Raw genomic sequence first — 26781 nt, 5'->3', positions numbered from 1 at the left:
AACGGGGACTGTGAAGACACATACAAAGGTACAGACACAGGCATATGTAAACATTGTGATATTGTTGTATGGTGGTATTAAACATGTTGTATTGTAGAGATGTAGTGGTGTAATAATGTTATGTGATGTACTGTTTTATATGTAATGTAAGTACTGTAATATGTTTGGACCCAGGAAGAGTAGCAGCTAATGGGGGATCCCTAATAAATACAAAATACAAATAACATACTGGAACAACAATACAGCAATGCAACTTATTTGCATGTATGCGGTCACCATGACTACCACTCTACCAGGATGATCCAATAAGGTTGTACTAATATATTTAGAATGTACTGGATATTGTTGTGGTCCTGAAAGACATGAACCCCAATGATACTGATCAGAGTCAGATCATCTGTTGTAACAGTGTACTGATATAACGGCTTTGTGTGTATTTACAGTTACATATTCTCCAGGGAGGACATTTGATACTGAAAAGCAATTCAATGTTTTCTAATCTATTACCTGCAGTAAGTACAAACACTGTTTACTTGTTTCAGGGTCATCATTTTGAGGGTTGAGTGTTGATGGTTCTTCCTGTTCTCTGTCATTGGCTGTGGGATTTGGGCTAAAGACTGTCAAACTTACAAAAACAATGTCAAAGTAATACTGTATTTTCTCTGTCATCTGAACAGTAAAACTTACCTTCATTTCTTATTTCTGAGTTTGCACCACAGTACCACAGTTCCACAGCACACAGCAATGAAACACAGTGAACTCATCACTGCACCAATCCCTGTTGGCTTAACTGTGAAAGATGACAAGATGAGAATGGTACAATTCACAGATAAGAGTGTCAGAGATTAGTTGTGGTCATTAGATTAGTGACTTACAGTGCCTTGCGAAAGTATTCGGCCCCCTTGAACTTTGCGACCTTTTGCCACATTTCAGGCTTCAAACATAAAGATATAAAACTGTATTTTTTTGTGAAGAATCAACAACAAGTGGGACACAATCATGAAGTGGAACGACATTTATTGGATTTTCAAACTTTTTTAACAAATCAAAAACTGAAAAATTGGGCGTGCAAAATTATTCAGCCCCCTTAAGTTAATACTTTGTAGCGCCACCTTTTTCTGCGATTACAGCTGTAAGTCGCTTGGGGTATGTCTCTATCAGTTTTGCACATCGAGAGACTGAAATTTTTTCCCATTCCTCCTTGCAAAACAGCTCGAGCTCAGTGAGGTTGGATGGAGAGCATTTGTGAACAGCAGTTTTCAGTTCTTTCCACAGATTCTCGATTGGATTCAGGTCTGGACTTTGACTTGGCCATTCTAACACCTGGATATGTTTATTTTTGAACCATTCCATTGTAGATTTTGCTTTATGTTTTGGATCATTGTCTTGTTGGAAGACAAATCTCCGTCCCAGTCTCAGGTCTTTTGCAGACTCCATCAGGTTTTCTTCCAGAATGGTCCTGTATTTGGCTCCATCCATCTTCCCATCAATTTTAACCATCTTCCCTGTCCCTGCTGAAGAAAAGCAGGCCCAAACCATGATGCTGCCACCACCATGTTTGACAGTGGGGATGGTCTGTTCAGGGTGATGAGCTGTGTTGCTTTTACGCCAAACATAACGTTTTGCATTGTTGCCAAAAAGTTCCATTTTGGTTTCATCTGACCAGAGCACCTTCTTCCACATGTTTGGTGTGTCTCCCAGGTGGCTTGTGGCAAACTTTAAACAACACTTTGTATGGATATCTTTAAGAAATGGCTTTCTTCTTGCCACTCTTCCATAAAGGCCAGATTTGTGCAATATACGACTGATTGTTGTCCTATGGACAGAGTCTCCCACCTCAGCTGTAGATCTCTGCAGTTCATCCAGAGTGATCATGGGCCTCTTGGCTGCATCTCTGATCAGTCTTCTCCTTGTATGAGCTGAAAGTTTAGAGGGACGGCCAGGTCTTGGTAGATTTGCAGTGGTCTGATACTCCTTTCATTTCAATATTATCGCTTGCACAGTGCTCCTTGGGATGTTTAAAGCTTGGGAAATCTTTTTGTATCCAAATCCGCCTTTAAACTTCTTCACAACAGTATCTCGGACCTGCCTGGTGTGTTCCTTGTTCTTCATGATGCTCTCTGCGCTTTTAACGGACCTCTGAGACTATCACAGTGCAGGTGCATTTATACGGAGACTTGATTTACACACAGGTGGATTGTATTTATCATCATTAGTCATTTAGGTCAACATTGGATCATTCAGAGATCCTCACTGAACTTCTGGAGAGAGTTTGCTGCACTGAAAGTAAAGGGGCTGAATAATTTTGCACGCCCAATTTTTCAGTTTTTGATTTGTTAAAAAAGTTTGAAATATCCAATAAATGTCGTTCCACTTCATGATTGTGTCCCACTTGTTGTTGATTCTTCACAAAAAAATACAGTTTTATATCTTTATGTTTGAAGCCTGAAATGTGGCAAAAGGTCGCAAAGTTCAAGGGGGCCGAATACTTTCGCAAGGCACTGTACCTCTGATCCTGTCACCATCAGTGACCTCAGGTACACCTAGCACAGAACATACAGAGACAGTACTTCAGAATGACACCAGCATGTTGATTGTTACTGTAGGCATGTACAGAACCATTTCTCACCAGGAAATGAAGCTTGTGTTCTAGCTGGAATAACCATGGATACGTTCTTGGTGACACCTCCAGAGAACAGTGACACCATACAGCCAACGCTGGTGTCTTTGTCAGGTAGACTGAATGCTGCCAGCGTAGAAGTTATGGTGACCGTGACAGTTCCATTGAGATGGGTGACATTGGCCATTGTGGAATTTTCTAGAATTTCTGTGTCTTCCCAGGTTACTGTAGGAACAGGCCGTCCAGTAGCAGAACAGGACAGAGTGGTGTGACTGTTGTTGGTTTGTGTGATGAGGAGTGAGGGTCCATACAGCTCTATAGAACAACAACAAACACAGTTCACAGTGAATGTAAATACCATAATGGTTTCAATCACATTATTTACTAAATAATTCCATTTAAATGATTTACAAAATGATCACATTTTGATAAATAGTTTCAAGACATTGGAAATATGATCTGATAAAATGGCTGCTTGAAGTTCTGGAGAAGTTGTTCTGGGTCAATCATTTACAGTACATTATGTTATCAGATTTTACCATTGACTTTGAGACAGGTCCTTCCGCTGATAGCTCCCTCTGGAAAGGTGTTAAACAGACACTTGTAGCAGGACTCGTCTCCTCTTGACACTCCTCTGATGACGATAGAGCAGTTCTGCAGTCCCTCGTCTTCAAACTCCACTTTCCCTCGAAAAGGTGGGTTGACATGGGAACCGCGTTTGCTGTAAGTGGCCAAATTTTCATTCGCCTCAGTTGTCACTTTTTGCCAGGTGACTTGCCGCACGTTTTTGAGTGTCATGAGCTCACAGGTTAAGACTGCATCTTCTCCCAGGGTTGCTGTGACAACCTGCTGTGTTCTCACCAACTGAGAGAGCCCTGCATGAAGACAGTTACACACTACTTAGTACTTACTATATTACAAACTCTCACACACACACACACACACACACTCAGTTGGTAGAGCATGGTGGTGTTGTGGGTTTGATTCCCATATTATTAAAAAAATGTAAGTGTCTTGGAGAAAAGCGTCAGCTAAAAGCCATATTTTTTAAAAATATATATTTATAGATTTTATCGCACAGGGCTTTGCCTTTTTCTGTTTTTGACTATTTATGTAACAATACAATGTGCAGGAGGGACAAATTGGCAATTGTATGACTTTGAGGCAATTTGTGTTGCGTAGTGTAGTGTATTGTAGTGCTGTTTTGTGTAGCGTTGTGTTGCGATGCGTAGCGTTGTGTTATGCAACTGTTTGAATAAAGAAGAGTGAAACAGAATGAAACATGTTTGTGATGTCATCATGAAATGTGCAGAAAGTTTCACTTTACTGAAAGCAGACAATCACTTTATTATTAGCCATTTCATCCCTTCACCTAAAGCAGTCAAAGATGACTTTATACTGCAGCCATACTCAACTGGTGGAGCGCGGTCCGGAACCACACCTAGAACAGGGTCAATACGGACCGCGGTCTGGAACCACACCTAGAACAGGGTCAATACGGACCGCGGTCCGGAACCACACCTAGAACAGGGTCAATACGGACCGCGGTCCGAAACCACACCTAGAACAGGGTCAATACGGACCGCGGTCCGAAACCACACCTAGAACAGGATCAATGCGGACCGCAGTCTGGAACCACACCTAGAACAGGGTCAATACGGACCGCGGTCCGGAACCACACCTAGAATGGTGTCAATACGGACCGCGGTCCGGAACCACACCTAGAACAGGGTCAATACGGACCGCGGTCTGGAACCACACCTAGAATGGTGTCAATACGAACCGCTGTCCGGAACCACACCTAGAACAGGGCCAATATGGACCGCGGGTCCCAAGATCTTTTTAGGAACTCAGTCAGGCTTTCAACTTAGTGCTCTTGATTGCTGCAATAGTAGAATCAACAAGGTGCAATTTCTAAATATGGTAGTGCACAGGCAGTTTTCCTCTTATGTCATTCCCTGACAGAGCTCTTTCTAACCTGTCAGAAATATCCAGTTGATCAACTACTTGCCCAAGTCAGCTAGATAGGTAAGTTAGGCTAACCAGCTATCTACATCTTGTAGTTGTTGTGGTCAGATTAAGTAACCAGGGGCCTCGACCCCAAGGGCCCGACATTTTGTTGAATCACTCAGGTAGAGTATCATATGAACACACATTAGACATGGCAAAATGTGTAGAATTGCAGGAAATTAGCTTAAAAACGTCTATATGTTCTCTCCACCAACAAGAGGGCTGTGAACAGTTTGGGGTCACATGGGTTGTAGAGGTTGGGGTTTGTTACTATGCCGATAAATGACATCCATCCGGACCTTTGTCACCTCGGAAAGTTGTGTGACTGGACCTCCTCAAATAGTAGTTGAGTCCTGCTGTTATAGTGGCTAATAAGTATTCTATAACACACCATGAGAAAGATGATGTTCTGCTCATTGACAAAAATGTATAAAAATGCATCACACTGATGGTCATTATAATGCTGTATGATCCTTGAGGACTGCAGTATGGGTTAGTAATGCATCACACTGATGGTCATTATAATGCTGAATGATCCTTGAGGACTGCAGTATGGGTTAGTAATGCATCACACTGATGGTCATTATAATGCTGTATGATCCTTGAGGACTGCAGTATGGGTTAGTAATGCATCACACTGATGGTCATTATAATGCTGTATGATCCTTGAGGACTGCAGTATGGGTTAGTAATGTATCACACTGATGGTCATTATAATGCTGTATGATCCTTGAGGACTGCAGTATGGGTTAGTAATGCATCACACTGATGGTCATTATAATGCTGTATGATCCTTGAGGACTGCAGTATGGGTTAGTAATGCATCACACTGATGGTCATTATAATGCTGTATGATCCTTGAGGACTGCAGTATGGGTTAGTAATGTATCACACTGATGGTCATTATAATGCTGTATGATCCTTGAGGACTGCAGTATGAGTTAGTAATGCATCACACTGATGGTCATTATAATGCTGTATGATCCTTGAGGACTGCAGTATGGGTTAGTAATGCATCACACTGATGGTCATTATAATGCTGTATGATCCTTGAGGACTGCAGTATGGGTTAGTAATGTATCACACTGATGGTCATTATAATGCTGTATGATCCTTGAGGACTGCAGTATGGGTTAGTAATGCATCACACTGATGGTCATTATAATGCTGTATGATCCTTGAGGACTGCAGTATGGGTTAGTAATGCATCACACTGATGGTCATTATAATGCTGTATGATCCTTGAGGACTGCAGTATGGGTTAATAATGTATCACACTGATGGTCATTATAATGCTGTATGATCCTTGAGGACTGCAGTATGGGTTAGTAATGTACCACACTGATGGTCATTATAATGCTGTATGATCCTTGAGGACTGCAGTATGGGTTAGTAATGCATCACACTGATGGTCATTATAATGCTGTATGATCCTTGAGGACTGCAGTATGGGTTAGTAATGCATCACACTGATGGTCATTATAATGATGCATGATCCTTGAGGACTGCAGTATGCATATTTGTATATCTGTATAATGGAAGATAAATTAAATAATGAATGCAGTGTATTGAAATATATAGGGTTAACCCAGCCCCACGTGGCAATCGCTTGCCATGTGGTAGGAGAGAGAACAGTCTGACTGGGGTGGCTGGGTTTTTTTACGCTGCGGCTACTCTGTTTATCATATATGCATAGTCATTTTAACTATACATTTATGCACATACTACCTCAATGCAGATAGTCCGGGTAGCCAATGTGCGCGGGCACCGGTTAGTCGGGCTAATTGTGTCCCGCCACACATACGTGTACATTCTACCTCAATCAGCCCGACTAACCGGTGTCTGTATATAGCCTCGCTACTGTTATTTTTTATTTATTGACTTATCTATCGTTCACTTAATACTTTTTTTAAACTTAAAAATGGCACTGTTGGTTAGAGCCTGTCAGTAAGCATTTCACTGTAAGGTTTACTACACCTGTTGTGTTCGGCGCACGTCACAAATAAACTTTGATTTGATTTGAAAGCACTTCATCAATTAAAATAAAAAGCGGACTAATGCAGTATATCATGCATAAAACTGATATAACTCACCTTCAGGGAGGACTAGTAGTTGAATAAACAGGTAGTTGTGGAGTGCAGGAGCCATGGTGAAAATGATTTTTCCTCAAAGATTTGAATTGGACCTATCACATACGGACCCTCCTACCCTGAAAGTGAAAGTAAACTCTGCTGGTGTATCACCGGTTTTAGTTGAGAAGGTTAATTAGTTGAACTCTTCTTAAAACAGATCGGAGCTGACATATTACACACATAGCCAAGGGAGTCTGGTGCAGCGCTATTAAACAACCTCGTCCTGATTGTGATGTTACTGTAAACAGAGTTATAACAACCTAGTCCTGATTGTGATGTTACTGTAAACAGAGCTATAACAACCTAGTCCTGATTGTGATGTTACTGTAAACAGAGTTATAACAACCTAGTCCTGATTGTGATGTTACTGTAAACAGAGCTATAACAACCTAGTCCTGATTGTGATGTTACTGTAAACAGAGCTATAACAACCTAGTCCTGATTGTGATGTTACTGTAAACAGAGCTATAACAACCTCGTCCTGATTGTGATGTTACTGTAAACAGAGCTATAACAAAGTAGGCCTGATTTGAAATGGTGAGTAACATAAAACAAGATGACGATGGGCGATTTTTTTAAATACAGCGTATAGTTTTATCAAACGGGGGAGAACACAATACATTTAAAGAATGCTTTTGAATCTTAGAACAATCTAAAACATTGTACAGATCAAGCGAGAATAATAACCTGAGTTATAAACAGTATTAAATCAAGTGGGGTCAAACACAACAAGCCACATCCATGATCAGAATAAATACAAACAGGAACTAAAACTTGATACACGTAAATCTAGTGAACAAGGTACAGTATATCAAACTATCAAAGTGCAAAACATTGTTATCACCATTATATTTTCAGGGCTCAAATACATTCATACATTGCATTGATACAAAGGAGGTAAAACATCCATGTATCTGTATTACTATAGATACAGTATGTAATAACAGCATAAACCTCACATTGACACAAGTGCTACCATATTTAAATGGTTTCAAGTTAAATTAAATACAAATAAATTCTCCCGTCTTCTTTCTAGTATGTCATAAAGTCAACTGTAGGTGGCGCTGTGTTACAATATAATATAATATATTTCCTCACTGACAAACCTCATCTCTCAAAACTAAAGTAAAATGTCAAAACAAAAAACAGTATTTGTGACATTATGTAATGTATGGTGCAGGTATAAATTAGCTTACATATGACTGGGGAAAAAATGTGACTCTATGTCAACTCAAAAAGGTTCAATATATCTAGTACACATTGCATCTACCTGTCTCATTAGAAATGTTTGTCATAACCACATCCTTCTAAACGTAGGAGCTGGGCTAATAAAGAATACTAATAAAGAACAGGAAGGCCTGCACCCTGTTCATGCTCCCAAGACTCCCAGACAGTCTCATCCTCATTCATGAATAGTAGTACTGTATCTTGCTAGTCGCCATGCATTTAATATGATCTTTGTCATACAATTAGAATATACTGTAATATTCTAAAGATGGATTAGTAGTCTGGTTGAGGCGTGTTAGTGGATCTCATGTCTTGAGGAACTGGGCTCTTCTGCAACCAAACTCTAAATACCAACAGCGCTCTGATGCTCAATAAAAACCAAACTCAATAAAAACAAGTCAGCTAAAGTACATAAGTATAGCAATCAACACAGACAAACATTTACACACTTTCCCCAAAAGCGTCCTGCTCGTCTGCTGTGGTTGCTGCTTGCCTGTAACCTGCCAGAGAGAACGTGAAGGTTAGACTTTACTGTAGGGAGTAAAGACATACAGCGTATTCAGACCCCTTGACTTTTTGCACATTTTGTTACAGCCTTATTCTAAAATGGATGACAATGTTTCCCCCCCTCATCAACCTACACACAATACTCCATAATGACAAAGCAAAAACAGGTTTTTACCTTTTTTTCACAATCCTGTCTCGGAGCTCTACGGACATTTCCTTCGACCTTATGGCTTGGTTTTTGCTCTGACATGCACTGTCAACTGTGGGACCTTATATAAACAGGTGTGTGCATTTCCAAATCATGTCCAATCAATTGAATTTACCACAGGTGGGCTCCAATCAAGTTGTAGAAAGATCTAAAGTATAATTAATGGAAACAGGATGCACCGGAGCTCAATTTACAGTCTCATAGCAAAGGCTGAATACTTATGTAAATAAGGTATCTGTTTTTTGTATTTTTATACATTTGCAAATATTTCTAAAAACCTGTTTTCGTTTTGTCATTATGGGGTATTGTGTGTAGACTGATGAAGGGGAAAAAAACGATTTAATAAATTTTAGAATAAGGCTGTAATGTAACAAAATGTGGTAAAGGGGAAGGGGTCTGAATACTTTCTGAATCCACAGTACACTTTATCAGTAACCATTCTAGAGCTCTAAGACATGACTCGCCCACAGCTGATACTTCACACAGTTTATTTCATAAAGCCAGAGACACATACATACACATATATATATATATATATATATATATATATATATATATATATATATATATGAAAGAGAGAGAGAGAGAGAGAGAGAGAGATGATACACTATGGTTCTGATTAGACATTCACTCAGTTGGTCTTTCTACGGTGTTATTACATCTAGTAGTCTCTCATGACTGTTAAGCAAACCAGACTGACAAAGGTGACATCAGATAATCTTGTGCTGACTCACCTTTTTTCTTTTGAAGCATGACACTGCCGCAGATGACTAAAATGGAGATGATTAGGAACACTGGAATGCCAACCGTCCATGGGGATGTCCTCTTGTCATCTGGAAGGTGAAACATTTTTTTATTTTTTTTATTTAACTAGGCAAGTCAGTTAAGAACAAATTCTTATTTACAATGACGGCCTAGGAACAGTGGGTTAACTGCCTTGTTCAGGGGCAGAAGCACAGATTTTTACTTTGTCAGCTCGGGGATTCGATCCAGCAACCTTTCAGTTACTGGCACAACGCTCCAACCACTAGGCTACCTGCCACCCCTATGAAATTGCCGTGATCATGCATTTGGAGAGATCCATTTCTTGAGAAGAGGAAGCTGGGAATTGTACATCCTCTTTCCAAAGAAGTCTGTTTGAATAGCATGTTGATATGGATTTCACCCTTTAACATATCATCCATCCTTCATTTAGCTTCCCTGAGGGGCAGGAAACTACCCAGAACTCAATAAAACACCTGACTCTACAGGGAGTGACTCATGGTTCTGTACCACAGTAGTCAAAACTAAACTTAACTGGTGAGATTAGATAACAGCACTACTAGCATCACAACATTAGGCTCTTGCAACCAGCCTGATCTCATTGTGCTCACCATTCTGTTGGAATGTTAGAATAGTGAGCTGTCGCACGATCTGGCTGGTTCACTAGGCTATCCCAACATCATTGGGGATGATCTTTTCTCAATGTTGTTTTCAAGTTGAACCGTTCTGTACTGACACGCTAAAAATGTATGGTCTAAAAGTATATGACACGTCAACATTACGTACCCTCTTCAACCTCCCTCTCTCCAGGGAGAATAGGAAGCAAGACCCGCTCGTGTCTCTGTGTCCTCATCCCATTGTTTACGATACAGTCCACGTATCCCCCGGAGCCTGGCAACAGTTGGAGGGTGATGTTGCTATTGGCTGTGACAGTTTGGTCTTTGTTAATGACAGTCCAGTTGTTAGGTGTCTTTATGAGTGCTGCAGCAGATAAGTTCCATTGGATCCAAGGTGCTGGTTTACCCGTGGCAGAGCAGCTGACCACAACTTCCATGTCTGCTTTAGGTTCAGTGCTGGGGACTTTGTGCATTGTGGCTCTCACTTCAGATAAACCTTTGAATAGATGAAACAGGGAATATTAGATCATATTGATTTTATTTATTTTACAAAGCAGGTCAATTAAGAATAAATTATTATTTACAATGACAGCCAAAGGAATCCTGTGGCGCAGAGGGCGGGGTTTAAAAGTCTAGGACAAGACAGTCAACACAATAAATCTGAGAAGTCATAATTCCATTTCATATTTTGGTTAGAAAGGCTTAATAAACCATTAGCCCATACTGTATGATTCAGAAATCATGCCTTAGCAAAGGTCCCACTGTAAGACTTTTCTGTCATTTCAACAGTAAAACACTGTAGGATCCATAGGATAACACCATAAATGGGTTGTTTTTCTTACATATATATTTCAGGCAGAATTTCGCTGTAAATTTGCAGCAATATCCTGACACCAGAGTTGGCATCTTAATACTGTAATTTTGTTTTACAGTACCATTTTCCTTACTGTAAAACATTACAGCATCCATTTACATTTACTGCAAGTATGCTGTAATATGTCTTTACACTAAGGAAAATAGTACTGTAAAACATATTACAGCATCTCTGCTAATTTATGATTTTGCTCATAAATTAGTTGGGAAGCATACATGTATTGCTAAGACTTTATGAATACTGTATAACAGTGTTTTCCCCAAAATGATTCTCTCCAAGAATACCCCCAGAGACTTTTTAGGCTCCTATACTACCAGCACACCTGATTCAACTAGGCCTAATCAAGGGCTGGATAATTCGTTGAGCAGTTAGTTAATAAATTGGTAACTAGTAAATTAGTTAATTAGTTGACTAACCTTGAACGGTAAGACAAATCTGCTTGCGTATTGAACCACTCGGGTAAACATTGAAGGAACAAATATAGCAGGCGTCGTCCGACCATGTTACGTTCTTCACGGTAATAGACGTTGAGTTGAGAGATGCTTCCGTGAAAACCACCTTGCCTCGGTGCGGGTCTATGATTTGAGCTCCAAACCGCTTGCTGTAGGTGGCCAGATTCTCCACCGAGTCGTCTTTGAACAGCCTCTGCCAGGTGACTTGCAGCACACCTGTCGGGTCCGCATGAGTGCAGGTATATGATGCGTCGGCATCGAAGTCAACGCTGGTGTCTCCTCTAGCTACGACGTTGACAGAGACCGCTAGAAATGGAAGGAGGAATGTTAACAGCTAAATAAAACAAGTTTAGCCTTACAAAAAAATCAATGGCCTGTCAAAAGTGGGAAATGTTCCTTTATCATATACGAGCAGAATCAACTGGTCAGATCCATGGAAAATAACGTACCTTCAGACAGCACGCATAAGATAATTAGGTAAGTGTTCATTCTCAGCGGGTGAATGTTAACAAGATCATTCTGTTTCTGGCGTTGGACCTTTAAATATTGGTGAGGTGAAAGTGAAAGTTATAGCGGCTGGCGTTGGGAGTTAGTAACATTAAAGTAACCCTTTGTTTCCGGTGACATACTGTAGAATAAACATCGAGAATGAAGTTATCACGGAACTAGAATGAGTAAGTGATTACATTTCTATGTAAGAAACGAGTTTGTTCTAGTATTTCTGTGTGGCTCACAATAAGCTTAATGTCATACTGTAGCTGCACTAAATATAACCAGAAATGTGAAAAATACTGCATGTCTTTGTAGTTGATATACAGGGCCTAAAATGAACACCCGCCATCTGTGTGCAGATTTTGGCATTTGCGGGTAAAGATGTCTATTTCGCCAGCCATGTTGACGGGTTGTCATGGCTCCACAGTGCGAGCGTTTCACTCGCATTTGTGAATTTAAAAAAATGTCAAGTATGATCACATGTATAGTTAAATAAATGCTGCAACAGCTGTTTTCAGAGTATTTCTGCCGTTTTGTTTCATAGCTGGTAAATTAATCGCACAAAGTCAAAGAACTACGAATCTTAAATAGCCTATTCCACCTCGCGCTGCAACACTGCCTGGCTACAGGCCTTTCTCACGTGAAGAGCGGAGTGAAAGATACATTTCCATACTCTGTGCACAAGGCATAAATAATTGCTCTAATTTACTTGGAAAAAAATACTATTGAAGTGACAACTAGTCCGTGTGTTTCTTGGCTATTTACATTGTTTTGTTCACAAGCTAGGTTGATTTTGTATATTTGAGTTTCAACTGCTAGGGAAGAGAAAACAACGCTTCTAAATATCAGACTGACTAGAGTCACGTTACCGCGGTAATCTCCCGTCCTTAAAGGGGCAGGGAATTTTGTTTGTCTCATCTTTTGGTTAAAAGACGAAGCTGGGCGTCCCGGGTGGTGTGCTAGCTGTGCCACCAGAGACTCTGGGTTCGAGCCCAGGCTCTGTCACAGCCGGCCGCGACCGGGAGGTCCATGGGGCGACGCACAATTGGCCTAGCGTTGTCCGGGTTAGGGAGGGTTTGGCCGGTAGCGATATCCTTGTCTCATCGCGCACTAGCGACTCCTGTGGCGGGCCGGGCGCACTGCACAATTGGCCTAGCGCTAACCAGGTCGCCAGGTGCACGGTGTTTCCTCCGACACATTGGTGCGGCTGGCTTCCGGGTTGGATGCGTTGGTTGGGTTGTGTTTCGTAGGACGCATGGCTTTCGACCTTCGTCTCTCCCGAGCCCATATGGGAGTTGAAGTGATGTTACAACATAGTAACTACCACGAAATTGGGGAGAAAATGGGGTAAAATTCAAAACAAAAAGAAAGAAAGACTAAGGTCACAAAAAAATGAAATTAAACAATATACCACATTGCTTCTTACTAATAAAACATTACAACGCATGCTCATCTGTTTTTTTGTGTGTGTTTTGGTGTAATTCTAGCGCAAAAAAACACATTTTGTCTTGTAAAAAATCTGAGTAGCTGGTAGATTTTGTCGAACAAAAAGTGCATGGTTCACTGGCAGTGTGTATTTTCCACTTGAAGGCAACCACAAAGGCATTATTAAGGCTACTGTAACCACAGCTAGTTCCAAAGCAAGGCTGCTTATAATAGTGACTCCATGTTGTTGGGAAGAGGGTGAGGATTTTACTGTATGAGCTAATGACTAGAAAATAGTTTCAAGGTAATTACTTGTGTGTCATTGGAATTTACAGATTTGTCACTCAATGCTTATCATTTGGATATGCTGTTCAGGGGTGCAACCAGCAGTTTATATTATCCTGTAAGTGAATCTGAAACCTCCATTGAGTGTGATCTGTTCAGTATGTATTCATTTGTGGATATCCATCACCTATTTCGTATGATATGTGTCACGACTGATGAAAGGATATGATATGATATGTTACGAATTACAATTCGTATGATATGTTATAAATTCTAGCTAAGGGGCTAACATTAGCTAGCTGGGTAACCTATAAAGTACAATATGTTACGAATTTGCAAAACGCCCAATATGTTACGAATTTGCAGAACATGTGATATGTTACAAATCTTAGCTAGGTAGCTAACATTAGCTGGCTGGCTAATGTTAGCTAGGTTAGGCATTAGGGTTAAGGTTAGGGGAAGGTTTGGAGGGTTAGCTAAAAGGGTTAGCTAAAATGCTAAAGTTGTCCGTGATGAGACGTTTGTGTTATACATTTTTGCATTAAGTAACCATCTGCCTTATGTAACCATACCAAACCTAACATATCATTCTATATTGAGTGTCCTGGATTTAGCTTTACTATGTTACATCTATGAGACAAGACTGGTGGTAAGGGTCATGTGCATGCTGAGGGGATGTGCAGTGAGTGACTTTGTTCCCACATGTCAAAGCAAAAGGAGAAATTCGCAACATGACCACTGCCCCAGAGTCTTGTATCCAAGAGTCTTGTATCCAGAAGGCATTATAGAAAAGGTGAAACTGAAAGATCTGTGAATTTATCACTAGAAGCTAATGTCATAACTAGAGGTCGACCGATTAATTAGAATGGCCGATTAATTAGGGCCGATTTCAAGTTTTCATAACATTCGGAAATCGGTATTTTTGGGCACCGATTTGGCCAATTATTATTTTTTTGTTACACCTTTATTTCATCTTTATTTAACTAGGCAAGTCAGTTAAGAACACATTCTTATTTTCAATGACGGCCTAGGAACGGTGGGTTAACTGCCTTGTTCAGGGGCAGATAGATCTTGCAACCTTACAGTTAACTAGTCCAACGCAATAACGACCTGCCTCTTGTTGCACTCCACAAGGAAACTGCCTGTTACATGAATGCAGTAAGCCAAGGTAAATTGCTAGCTAGCATTAAACTTATCTTATAAAAACAATCAATCAATCATAATCACTAGTTAACTACACATGGTTGATGATATTAATAGATATTATCTAGCGTGTCCTGCGATGCATATAATCTGACTGAGCATACAAGCATACAAGTATCTAAGTATCTGACTGAGCGGTGGTAGGCAGAAGCAGGCGTGTAAACATTCATTCAAACAGCACTTTCTTTGTGTTTTGCCAGCAGCTCTTCGTTGTGCGTCAAGCATTGCGCTGTCTATGTCTTCAAGCATATCAACTCCCGAGATGAGGCTGGTGTAACCGAAGTGAAATGGCTGCGCTAATAGCGTTTCAAACGTCACTCGCTCTGAGCCTTCTAGTAGTTGTTCCCCTTGCTCTGCATGGGTAACGATGCTTCGAGGGTGGCTGTTGTCGTTGTGTTACTGGTTCGAGCCCAGGGAGGAGCTAGGAGAGGGACGGAAGCTATACTGTTACACTGGCAATACTAAAGTGCCTATAAGAACATCCAATAGTCAAAGGTTAATGAAATACAAATGGTATAGAGGAAAATAGTCCTATAATTCCTATAATAACTACAACCTAAAACTTCTTACCTGGGAATATTGAAGACTCATGTTAAAAGGAACCACCAGCTTTCATATGTTCTCATGTTCTGAGCAAGGAACTGAAATGTTAGCTTTCTTACATAGCACATATTGCACTTTTACTTTCTTCTCCAACACTTTATTTTTGCATTATTTAAACCAAATTGAACATGTTTCATTATTTATTTGAGGCTAAATAGATTTTATTGATCTATTATATTAAGTTAAAATAAGTGTTCATTCAGTATTGTTGTAATTGTCATTATTCCAAATAAAAAAATCTGCCGATTGATCGGCTTTTTTGGTCCTCCAATAATCAGTATCGGTATCGGCGGTGAAAAATCATGATACGCTATTAGCGCACGCTAACTAGCCAGCCATTTCACTTCGGTTACACCAGCCTCATCTCGGGAGTTGATAGGCTTGAAGTCATAAACAGCGCAATGCTTGACTCACAATGAAGAGCTGCTGGCAAAATGCAAAGAAAGTGCTGTTTGAATGAATGTTTATGCACCTGCTTCTGCCTACCATCACTCAGTTAGATACTTAGATACTTGTATTCTCAGTCAGATTATACACACGCTAGATAATATCTAGTAATATCATCAACCATGTGTAGTTAACTAGTGATTATGATTGATTGATTGTTTTTTATAAGATTAGTTTAATGCTAGCTAGCAATTTACCTTGGCTTACTGCATTCGTGAAACAGGCAGTCTCCTTGTGGAGTGCAACAAGAGGCAGGTCGTTATTGCGTTGGACTAGTTAACTGTAAGGTTGCAAGATTGTATCCCCCGAGCTGACAATGTGAAAATCTGTCGTTCTGCCCCTGAACGAGGCAGTTAACCCACCGTTCCTAGGCCGTCATTGAAAATAAGAATGTGTTCTTAAGTTAAACTTCTTGGAACTCTGGGGGCGGTATTTCATTATTGGATAGAAAAACGTTCCCGTTTTAAGCGCAATATTTTGTCACGAAAAGATGCTCGACTATGCATATAATTGACAGCTTTGGAAAGAAAACACTCTGACGTTTCCAAAACTGCAAAGATATTGTCTGTGAGTGCCACAGAACTGATGCTACAGGCGAAACCAAGATGAAATTTCAAACAGGAAGTGCCCCAGATTTTGAAGGCGCTGTGTTCCAATGTCTCCTTATATGGCTGTGAATGGGTCACGAATGAGCTTAGACTTTCTGTCGTTTCCCCATAGTGTCGACAGCATTGTTACGTATTTGTAGGCATATCATTGGAAGATTGACCATTTTACACTACATCTACCAGGTGCTCGCTTGGTGTCCTCCGTCGCAATTATTGCGTAATCTCCAGCTGCGTGTATTTTTCTGTTTGCTTCCGAGGAGAAACCCAACTGCCACGAATGATTTATCATCGAATAGATATGTGAAAAACACCTTGAGGATTGATTCTAAACAACGTTTGCCATGTTTCTGTCTATTAGGGAGTTAATTTGGTAAAAAGTTCGCCGTTGTAGAGACTGCATTTTCAGATTTTTTTCTTAGCCAAACGTGATGAACAAAACGGAGCGATTTCTCCTACACAAATCATCTTTTTGGAAAAACTGAACATTTGCTATCTGAGAGTCTCGTCATTGAAAACATCCGAAGTTCTTCAAAGGTAAATGATTTTATTTGAATGCTTTTCTTGTTTTTGTGAAAATGTTGCCTGCTGAATGCTAGGCTTAATGCTATGCTAGGCTATCAATACTCTTACACAAATGCTTGTGTAGCTATGGTTGAAAAGCATATTTTGAAAATCTGAGATGACAGTGTTGTTAACAAAAGGCTAAGCTTGTGAGTGAATATATTTCTTTCATTTCATTTGCGATTTTCATGAATAGTTAACGTTGCGTTATGGTAATGAGCTTATAGCTTGAGGCTATGATTACGGTCCCGGATACGGGTTTGCTCGACGCTAGACTTACCTAGTTAAATAAAGATGTAAAAAATCGGCAAAATCGGTGTCCAAAAATACCGATTTCCGATTGTTATGAAAACTTGAAATCGGCCCTAATTAATCGGTCATTCTGATTAATCGGTCGACCTCTAGTCAGAATGATACTTACAGTAGCCACTCCTTATCTGATGACAAAGCTACTGTAAACTTTGATATCCTGTGATTGTGTTGAAATGTGTACTGAGTCATCTGGTAGAACTGTAGGTAGCCTAGAGTTAGAGAGGCAGACCAGTAACTAGATGGTTGCTGGTTCGATTCACAGGTCCATCAGGAAATACAGTATGATGCTGCACCACAGCTGACACGGACCCTCAGGGTATGCATATGTCAGAGTTTACAGTGTCAAAACACTGTATGGTGCCAAATGGATGTGTGTAGTTGCCATAGAAACCCCTGAAAGGAGAAATAGAGCAGCAAGGTGTTTTTTAATCTGAACAAAACATTTTCATTATATCTTGGGAAGTACCTGCCTCATATTCTGGTTGGCTGGTGTGGTCTTGTGTTACTGTGGTGACATTGATACATGTGAAGCTGTCTCACTCAACCAGAGGATGACTCCAGCTGCATCTCAATGCTTAAATCTAGAAACACAGACACTGAAGACAGACAATACACTTTCTGAAGTATACATCTTTCTTTTATCAATTAATGCAGCATTTCCAGCATATGGACCATAAGGTACAGAACAAGTAGCAAACACTAGGTGGCACAACAATAAAAAGGTATGGATAGAACATTCTGGATACAATCAGACGATGCAAGAGAATAAAGTAGACGGCCTGGGTCATGGATAATTGTTGTTTGTTGAATGATTGCTGTGTTTTGATCTATTTTTGCTGCCCTCTTTTAAAAAAAAATGTTTTATGCCATAACCCTGATGTTGGGACTGGCCAGAGTACTTTAATAACCACAGCAAGTTCCAAACCAATAGCCTGCTAATGCTCCACCCCAGAAGCTAAACATGCCTATACTTAATTCATAGGCCTAAAAGATAAGAACAGAAAATACAACTGTAACAAGAATAGCAGCATACATTTCAGTCCATTTACATAATTAAACGTTTTACAATGTGGGAAATGATGACTCCATGTTATGGGAATAGGGTGAGGATTTTATTTAGAGATTTTAAATCTATTACAGTAGTATGTGTGTCATAGAGGTTTACAGTTTTCACCACATGCTTCTCAGATGCCCAAAGTATGTGCGATTCTGGTAATTGAGTCAGCAGGAAGTTCCCCCGATGCTGTTCCTGAGTCTCTCTCCGGTGTTAGAGGTCGGGGTCATGCCCGTCATGCCAAGGAGATTCATTACTTTGTTGCATCATGACTTTGTTCCCACAATTGAAAAACATTATATAATTGTACCAAGTAGCTTAGCTATGTGGCCCAACAGGAGGTCTGAGTCGGGTTTACTGTAGAAAAGAGTCAAAATGAAAGAGGAACCATCTGGGCTGGAGGTTTATTACAGTACTCTGTCCACTCACAACCTCAGGGTTATGCTTTAAAAGAATGTGTGTGACTGTCCTTGCCTTTTAGTACTTTGTGACATGTTTTGTGTTTTTTTCAGACCCCAGGAAGAGTAGCTGCTGCCTCTGCAAAATCTAATGGGGATTCTAATAAACAAATATGCTGACTCCAAATCCAGGAAGGATACGCAGTCAGAAAGATACTTACAGGATGCGCTCCTTATCTGATGACTAGACTGCTCTGGTAAAACTGTAGTTAACCTAGAGCAGCGGTCAACAACCTTTTCTGAGTCAAGGAAACTGCAGACATGGTGATCTGAGCTATCTGATTGGACAGTGGTAGTCCTATAGGTGCACTTGATTTGCTCTTTGGGCCTTCCTGGTAAGTGGAGTTCTACCTTCTAGGGCTGCTGAATCAAGTGCACCTACCGCCATCGGTGTGAAATGAAGAAAAAAAATAGGAAGGCAAGGCTTTAGCACAGTTTTCTTTACAGAAATGTTTGGTGATCGACTAGGAATGCCTTGGAGATTGACCATTCGATCGCGATGGACCGGTTGGTGTAGAGGAGGCAGGCCAGCAACTGGAGGGTTGCTGGTTCGAATCCCATGTCTGTCAAAAAAGATGTCTGGCTAGAAATCTTTTGCATTTTAACAATTTTCCTGCAATTCTACACTTACAGGTGCAATATGCAGAAATACCAATTTCCTGGTTGCTAAAATTCTAGTAGTTCACCTAATTTCAGTTTGTGACTAAACAAGCAATGTTTAGTGTAGAGAATAATCTAAACCACTGTGAAATATATTTTTATTAAACCAAAAATATTGTGTTTTCAGATGTTTGAAGCATGTGTACAAAGCAATGTTTGTCAGACCATGAGACATCCCAAAAAGTATTCTCACAAAACCGTCAGTAGTCTGAATGGTTTGGCCTACAAATTATTAGGACCCCTCTATGGAAAGATGAGACTCTCATGTTCTCCGTTTTGCTTGGGACGTCTTGGATTGGTACAGCCGATCTGCCAACCTCTGTCTATAGCGTTTGAACAGTTTTGGCTACAGACTAATATGAAAGGTGGAAAGGTTAGACCTCGTGGAAAGGTGAGACTCTCACGAACACTTACATGTTGGTTGATTTGCTCTGCTCTAGGACGCTCACAAGACTCATCTGAAGGTCCCCGGTACCAGATTTAAAAAATGAATGGAAGTATATATGGAGACTGTTTAGCGGCAAAAAAAAATTACCAACCAGTTGTTACTGGAGTACATGAAGATAAGTGAGATTTTCAGGGAAGGGGGTGTTAGAGGAGACACATCATACTCATCGTCGCCATCTCGAACACACAGGGTGTAATCAAGCGGATGACTTTTGTTAAGTCGGTGACCATCACCAAATCGAGGTGTGTTGCATTATGGGGATCAAAATGATCTGACTTTCGCCTACATGTCGACTGCATTAACTTACACTTTTTTGCAGTTACCCTTCACCAACTTCATCCTGCAGGAATAGCCTGCATGGTGGGAGGCTCTATTGTCAACCAATCATTAGCTGTTTTTTACTCACCCAAACGTGACCAAAACATGACTGAAACAGGAAGCAACTTTGCCATGATTCATACAGATCTATACAAATTAATGTTGGCACTCTCTCACTAATTGATTGTACACTCATATGATTTCAGTTTGTGAGTGTGTGATATGGGGGTTGGAAACTTTTTATAAACAACGCCAACTCTTCCATGTTGGTCTGAGCCTTGCTAGTGTCTGACTTTCGGCTTTTACAGTAGATGTCACATTGGAATTAGCGACGTAGTGTGACTCTGGGTTCACTGTCTGTACCTTTTGGTCGGTCAGATATATCAATTGTGCTACTCTTTACTTACTGAAAGACCTGAAAGAGGAGCGATATTAGAGTAATCATTTTTTATACTTTACATTGTTTTCTGTGAATGTAATATTTTATTCCGAATTAATTTATTTCAGCTCAGTGGAAAGCTTCTTTAGACCCCATTTTGTTTATTGTAATTTCCTTAGTCATGTGCTCCCTCTGCTGGTACAAAACGTGATGTTGGTTCTCTGTGACCAGTAACTGTGTATGATACTGGCAGTACATTTTACTTTTACTATGGAGAACATGGAGCATTTTTTTGTTTTTGAATTGTACATTTAGTACGCGGTAAATTTCCATGTGCCACTCCGGCCTCCCAGTGGCTCGCTTGAAGGCGTGCTTGCAGCATATAGCAAGCAGCATGTTTGATTGTGCGTCAAGAATTCAGCATAGCAAGTTTGCATGAAGGTCTAGTTATTAAATAGTTTCATAAATGTTCTGTTTAATGTAATGTAATGTTTAATGACCAAGGTAAATAGTAAATAGTAATATGCTCTAACCGCTCTGGTGACAAGCAAACTTTGGCAACCGGGCAATCCTCCACATGGCTGGAAGGCCCTATTTTCTCAATAACAGTCTCTCTTCTTCACTTCATCCTCTCGGTTATATCAGCTGTGTCGGTAAACCCCTCCCGCATCTGAACAGGCTACATAGACGGCACAGCATGGTCAGAGGTGAGAGGTCACTTGGTCGGGTCAACCGGAAGTACTATTAAAGCGATGTTTTACATTGAAATACAGATAGAAATGTAGAAGTCCCAGAGTTAATGATCCAAGGTCAGTTTGTCATTTCACCTCCTGATTTTTATGATGACTGGCAGTATTAGAATAGAAAAAACACAAGGCATAATCATGCTTTCTCTCATTTGTAGGTATGTTTTGATGTGAGAGAGGATGCCAATCCCAAGTACCGTCATCACCACCTCCGCCACTCTTAAGAGAACCTTCGGGCCAACTAGTGGCCTAAGGCTAGTTAGGAGAAACCACTAAAGACACTATTATGTCATTGTGATTAACTGCGATAATATTCTCTTTTCACATTATCTACTGGCTGAAATTAAGTCTTGTTTGATGAAATAGTACACTTATCCTGTGTTTATCAGATCAATGCAGATGAAGGAAATTAAATATTGAGATGTACCTGTTTTAGAGTACTTACATGATGCATAGGAAGTGTAGTGTACTGTTTTTAAAATTATATTTCTGTATTTACAAATCAGCCTTAACTAGTTAAATCCTGTTTATTGCATAGTTACAATGTGTAACCATTGATGTCCCAGGACCAAGATTGGTAAACACTGTTTAAGTGTGTAATTGTAATACAAACATGCAGATACAGCTAGCTACACATCCGTAGGCATACGTGTATTTTTATCCTCTACTGCACAATAAGCAAGAAAACAGTTCGCTAGCTACGTTACTTCATCTGCATTGCATGGCAAATATTAGCAAGGCAAGCTTACAAAATGTTACATTAAATTTGCAGTAAATGCTTTAGCTAGCTAGATTCTTTACACCCACTGTTTCACAAGACGACAGCCTGGTTTTCTGGTTGTTTCAGGAGTCCCTAAAACATTAAACAACCAGAATTACAATTTCCTACTCATGTCACAACACCCATACAGCTAGCCAGCTAATGTTAGCTAGTCAGCTAGCTTGCTAAATCACGATTTTCGTAAATTAACTCCATGACAAAAGCATATGCATAATCGTTAGTCTCTACATTAACTAACATATTCCTCTCAACTGTACATACATGATACGTTATCACTTCCTAATATTTTTGTCAGCCATCTTTACTGAAGAAAGTCTCCAGCCTTGGGTTGCATAGCGTCATATTCGTCATGGAAACCACTCGATATGATTGGTCATCGCCCAGCGGTCGCCGCTGGTGATTTGCGTCAAAGTTGGGAAAAGTTTTTATTTTTCACCGCCTCCCAAGCCGTCGCCGCGTTCTCACCGCTTTCCTTTCATTGAAAATGAATTGGATGCGGAGTTTCAAAATTAACCGGCAACACGTGTAAGAGTACACAAATGGTCAGACACGGATCATCTCTGCTGCTTATTCGATCCCTACAGAATACATTTTTACCATGGCTCCTCACGTCTACCCGTTTGTTCTGCTGATAGCTCTCCCCGAAGGTAAGTTGAATTTGTTTTATTGATAATATACTGCATTTGACAGCCACTTCGAAATTGGCACAATATACTAGACAATTAGGAACATTTTAATTCAACATGATAATGTGAACTGGTTTGAAGCATCTAAGGTCCAGCCAGGGCCTGAAAATAATGAATTGCTGACTATTTATGTGAAATGTATTGAATATATGTTTAGAACTGTTATTTTGTGCAATGCTGGCTCCATCCAATGATTGCATCTTACTGAACTGGTATTATCCAAAAACGACTATCTTTGAGTCAGACTTTTTCCTTCAAATTCGGGGTGTTAGCCATGGGCTCCTCCTTTTCCTCCCAACTATGCAAACCTGTATGTGGAACAATTTTAGGAAGCACTCCTTTACAAAACAGAGACGCACCCCCTACTTTCCTATGGAAAAGAGACATAGATGCTGTCTTTGTGCTCTGGGAAGGAAGTCAGCAGGAACTAAATAAATTCCAAACTCTATTAAACAAGAGCCCCGAATACCTCAAATTCACCATGCAGACTGATGAGAGAAAAATAAACTACCTGGACTTATGGATCATCAAAGAGAAGGATGCATTACACACAGACTTCTACACAAAGCCCACAGACTTCTACACAAAGCCCACAGACCACAATCCCCTGCTATGTGCGGACAGTATCCTTCCCCTCTATAATGGTCTACCATACAGTCAGTTATGCAGGGTTAAACACATCTGTGGCCACCAGACAGATTGACAGCAATAAAATTCCATTGACCTTCATTGACCTTTTTTGTGTGATTTTGTTGTCAGCACATTCAACTATGCAAAGAAAAAAGTATTTAATAAGAATATTTCATTCATTCAGATCTAGGATGTGTTATTTTAGTGTTCCCTTTATTTTTTTGAGCAGTGTATATTCAATATGCTATAAACGATTGTTTTTGTAACAGTTTCACTCAATTCATTCTAATTAACTTAATAATTATCACACACTCCTCACTTTTGTCATTGGTTGCACTAATTGCACTGTTTGTCTACGTAACCTGGTTCAAGCCTTCATGACATTACCCTGAAAAAGGCACAGTGATGCCGAAACATTGGTGATTTGCCAAGTAAATGTATGTATGGAGTGTGCAACTCTTTATTTTTTTTATAGCTTAAAGTTTATTCGCCGTTAGTCAGCACCTCTACATAACATAACTTTCTCTGGGTGTGCGCTAGCTCATGTTTTTTAAATTCAACTTTAATAATTCAACACATGAACCCATACTGCAGTCAGTTTAAAAGCCCCTTCAATCACAACTTCCTCCTACTGTACCTAGACTATATTATAGACTAGTTTTGTACTCCCCCTTCCGGCCATTCTGAGTACTACACCACTATATTGTATAAAATCTCATTGTATTTGTCACATGCTTCGTAGACAATAGGTGTAGACTAACAATTAAATGCTTACTTAACTGTAATTTTCCAACAATGCAGAGTTTAAGATAAGATTAATAAATAAATAAAAAAGAATAGTGACACAAGGAATAAATCCACAGTGAATAACAGGAATACCACAACAGTCAATGTGCAGGGTACAAGGTAATTGGGGTAAAGTGACTAGGCAACAGGATAGACAGTAGCAGCAGTGTGTGTGTGTTGGGATGTCAGTGTAAGGATGTGACTGTGTGGGTGGAGTCCTGTGTGTTTGTGTTGGGGTGTCTGTAAATATGTGTGGGTGGAGTCCTGTGTGTGTTGGGGTGTCAGTATGTGTGGGTGGAGTCCTGTGTGTGTTGGGGTGTCAGTATGTGTGGGTGGAGTCCTGTGTGTGTTGTGGTGTCAGTATGTGTGGGTGGAGTCCTGTGTGTGTGCATAGAGTCAGTGCAAGAAAGGGTCATTGCAGGTAGTAGCCATTTGATCAGATATTTAGCAGTCTTGTTTAGAAGTCTTATGGCACGGTGGTAGAAGTAGTTAAGGGTCCTGTTGGTTCCAGACTTGGTGCATTGGTACCGCTTGCTGTGCGGTAGCAGAGAGAACAGTCTGTGGCTTGGGGGTAGAAGTAGTTAAGGGTCCTGTTGGTTTCAGACTTGGTGCATTGGTACCGCTTGCTGTGTGGTAGCAGAGAGAACAGTCTGTGGCTTGGGGGTAGAAGTAGTTAAGGGTCCTGTTGGTTCCAGACTTGGTGCATTGGTACCACTTGCTGTGCGGTAGCAGAGAGAACAGTCTGTGGCTTGGGGGTAGAAGTAGTTAAGGGTCCTGTTGGTTCCAGACTTGGTGCATTGGTACCGCTTGCTGTGCGGTAGCAGAGAGAACAGTCTGTGGCTTGGGTGGCTGGAGTCTTTCAAAAAAATGTTGGGGCCTTCTGACGCTGCCTGGTATAGAGGTCCTGGATGGCTGGGAGCTCGGCTCCAGTGATGTACATCCTAGAAGTGCGTGTGTTGTAGTAGTTTTATGTCATGTGTAACTCTCTTCATGCAGGGCTCTCTCATCTGGTGAGAACACAGCAGGTTGTCACAGCAACCCTGGGAGAAGATGCAGTCTTAAACTGTGAGCTCATGAAACCCAAAGACGTGCTGCAAGTCACCTGGAAAAAAATGACACGGGCAAAATATGAACATTGGCTCCTATAGCAAACGATTTGGACCAGTAGTCAACCCACCTTTTCAGAGGAATGTGGAGTTTGAAGATGAGGGACTGCAGAACTGCTCTATCGTCATCAGAGGAGTGTCAAGAGGAGACGAGTCCTGCTACAAGTGTCTGTTTAACGCCTTTCCAGAGGGAGCTATCAGTGGAACCACCTGCCTCCATGTAAATGGTAAAAATCACATTACATTAGGTTGGGGAAGAGGGGATTGAAGGGACACTACCACTCCAAAGTCTAGCGTAAGTTTGTCAGATGTTTTCAGACCTTTTAAACATGGACAATGTGCATGAAATGTCTTCAACAATGTGTAATATCCCTTTAACACAGGAGCAATGTGTAATATCCCTTTAACACAGGAACAATGGCCTCCAAACATCATAGATCAATTTGACCATGTGATGTGCATGAAAACATCATAGTATTTACATTCACTGTGAACTGTGTTTGTTGTTCTATAGAGCTGTATGGACCCTCACTCCTCATCACACAAACCAACAACAGTCACACCACTCTGTCCTGTTCTGCTACTGGACGACCTGTTCCTACAGTAACCTGGGAAGACACAGAAATTCCAGAAAATTCCACAATGGTCAATGTCACCCATCACAATGGAACTGTCACTGTCACCATAACTTCCACGCTGGCAGCATTCAGTCTACCTGACAAAGACACCAGGGTTGGCTGTATGGTGTCACTGTTCTCTGGAGGTGTCACCAATAACGTATCCATGGTTATTCCAGCTAGAACACAAGCTTCATTTCCTGGTGAGAAGTGGTTCTGTACATGCCTACAGTAACAATCAACATGCTGGTGTCATTCTGAAGTACTGTCTCTGTATGTTCTGTGCTAGGTGTACCTGAGGTCACTGATGGTGACAGGATCAGAGGTAAGTCATTAATCTAATGACCACAACTAATCTCTGACACTCTTATCTGTGAATTGTACCATTCTCATCTTGTCATCTTTCACATGTAACCCAACAGGGATTGGTGCAGTGATGAGTTCACTGTGTTTCATTGCTGTGGTACTGTGGTGCAAACTGAGAAATACAATGAGAAGGTAAGTTTTACTGTTCAGATGACAAAGAGAAAATACAGTATTACTTTGACATTGTTTTTGTAAGTTTGACAATCAGTCTTTAGCCCAAATCCCACAGCCAATGACGGAGAACAGGAAGAACTATCAACGCTCAGCATGATGACCCTGAAATCCAGAGGTCTAATCTAACACATATTCAAATGAGTTGCATTCCTGCATTGTTGTTCTGATGTTACTCATGTCACTTACATACCTCATAAAACAAATATGTGAATTACCCTGATTTATAC

At 40.5% G+C, this 26781-nt stretch overlaps 2 protein-coding genes and 1 pseudogene across 2 annotated transcripts; 1 reads left to right on the top strand and 2 right to left on the bottom strand.

Moving 5' to 3' along the window:
- Nucleotides 1–6784, bottom strand: LOC139372969 (OX-2 membrane glycoprotein-like). Its single transcript, XM_071112874.1, has 6 exons — nucleotides 6724–6784; nucleotides 3160–3495; nucleotides 2630–2935; nucleotides 2508–2543; nucleotides 688–790; nucleotides 1–596 (listed from the first exon to the last, which is right to left on the bottom strand). The coding sequence occupies exons 1-5, from the start codon at nucleotides 6776–6778 to the stop codon at nucleotides 690–692; spliced, it is 834 nt and encodes a 277-aa protein (XP_070968975.1). The 5' UTR covers nucleotides 6779–6784; the 3' UTR covers nucleotides 1–596; nucleotides 688–689.
- Nucleotides 6785–7330: 546 nt separating this feature from the next.
- Nucleotides 7331–11965, bottom strand: LOC139372414 (OX-2 membrane glycoprotein-like). Its single transcript, XM_071112124.1, has 5 exons — nucleotides 11859–11965; nucleotides 11374–11715; nucleotides 10253–10579; nucleotides 9439–9537; nucleotides 7331–8489 (listed from the first exon to the last, which is right to left on the bottom strand). Exons 1-5 carry the CDS (start codon nucleotides 11896–11898, stop codon nucleotides 8431–8433), a joined length of 867 nt encoding a protein of 288 aa, XP_070968225.1. The 5' UTR covers nucleotides 11899–11965; the 3' UTR covers nucleotides 7331–8430.
- A 10801-nt stretch (nucleotides 11966–22766) lies between these two features.
- Nucleotides 22767–26258, top strand: LOC139372413 (OX-2 membrane glycoprotein-like; annotated as a pseudogene).
- The last annotated feature ends 523 nt before the right edge of the window (nucleotides 26259–26781 follow it).

Source organism: Oncorhynchus clarkii, chromosome 18 (assembly GCF_045791955.1).
Source record: "Oncorhynchus clarkii lewisi isolate Uvic-CL-2024 chromosome 18, UVic_Ocla_1.0, whole genome shotgun sequence".
Taxonomy (NCBI): domain Eukaryota; kingdom Metazoa; phylum Chordata; class Actinopteri; order Salmoniformes; family Salmonidae; genus Oncorhynchus; species Oncorhynchus clarkii.
Note: the sequence above shows the minus strand (reverse complement) of the source record. Positions and strands in the feature narration are given on the sequence as shown.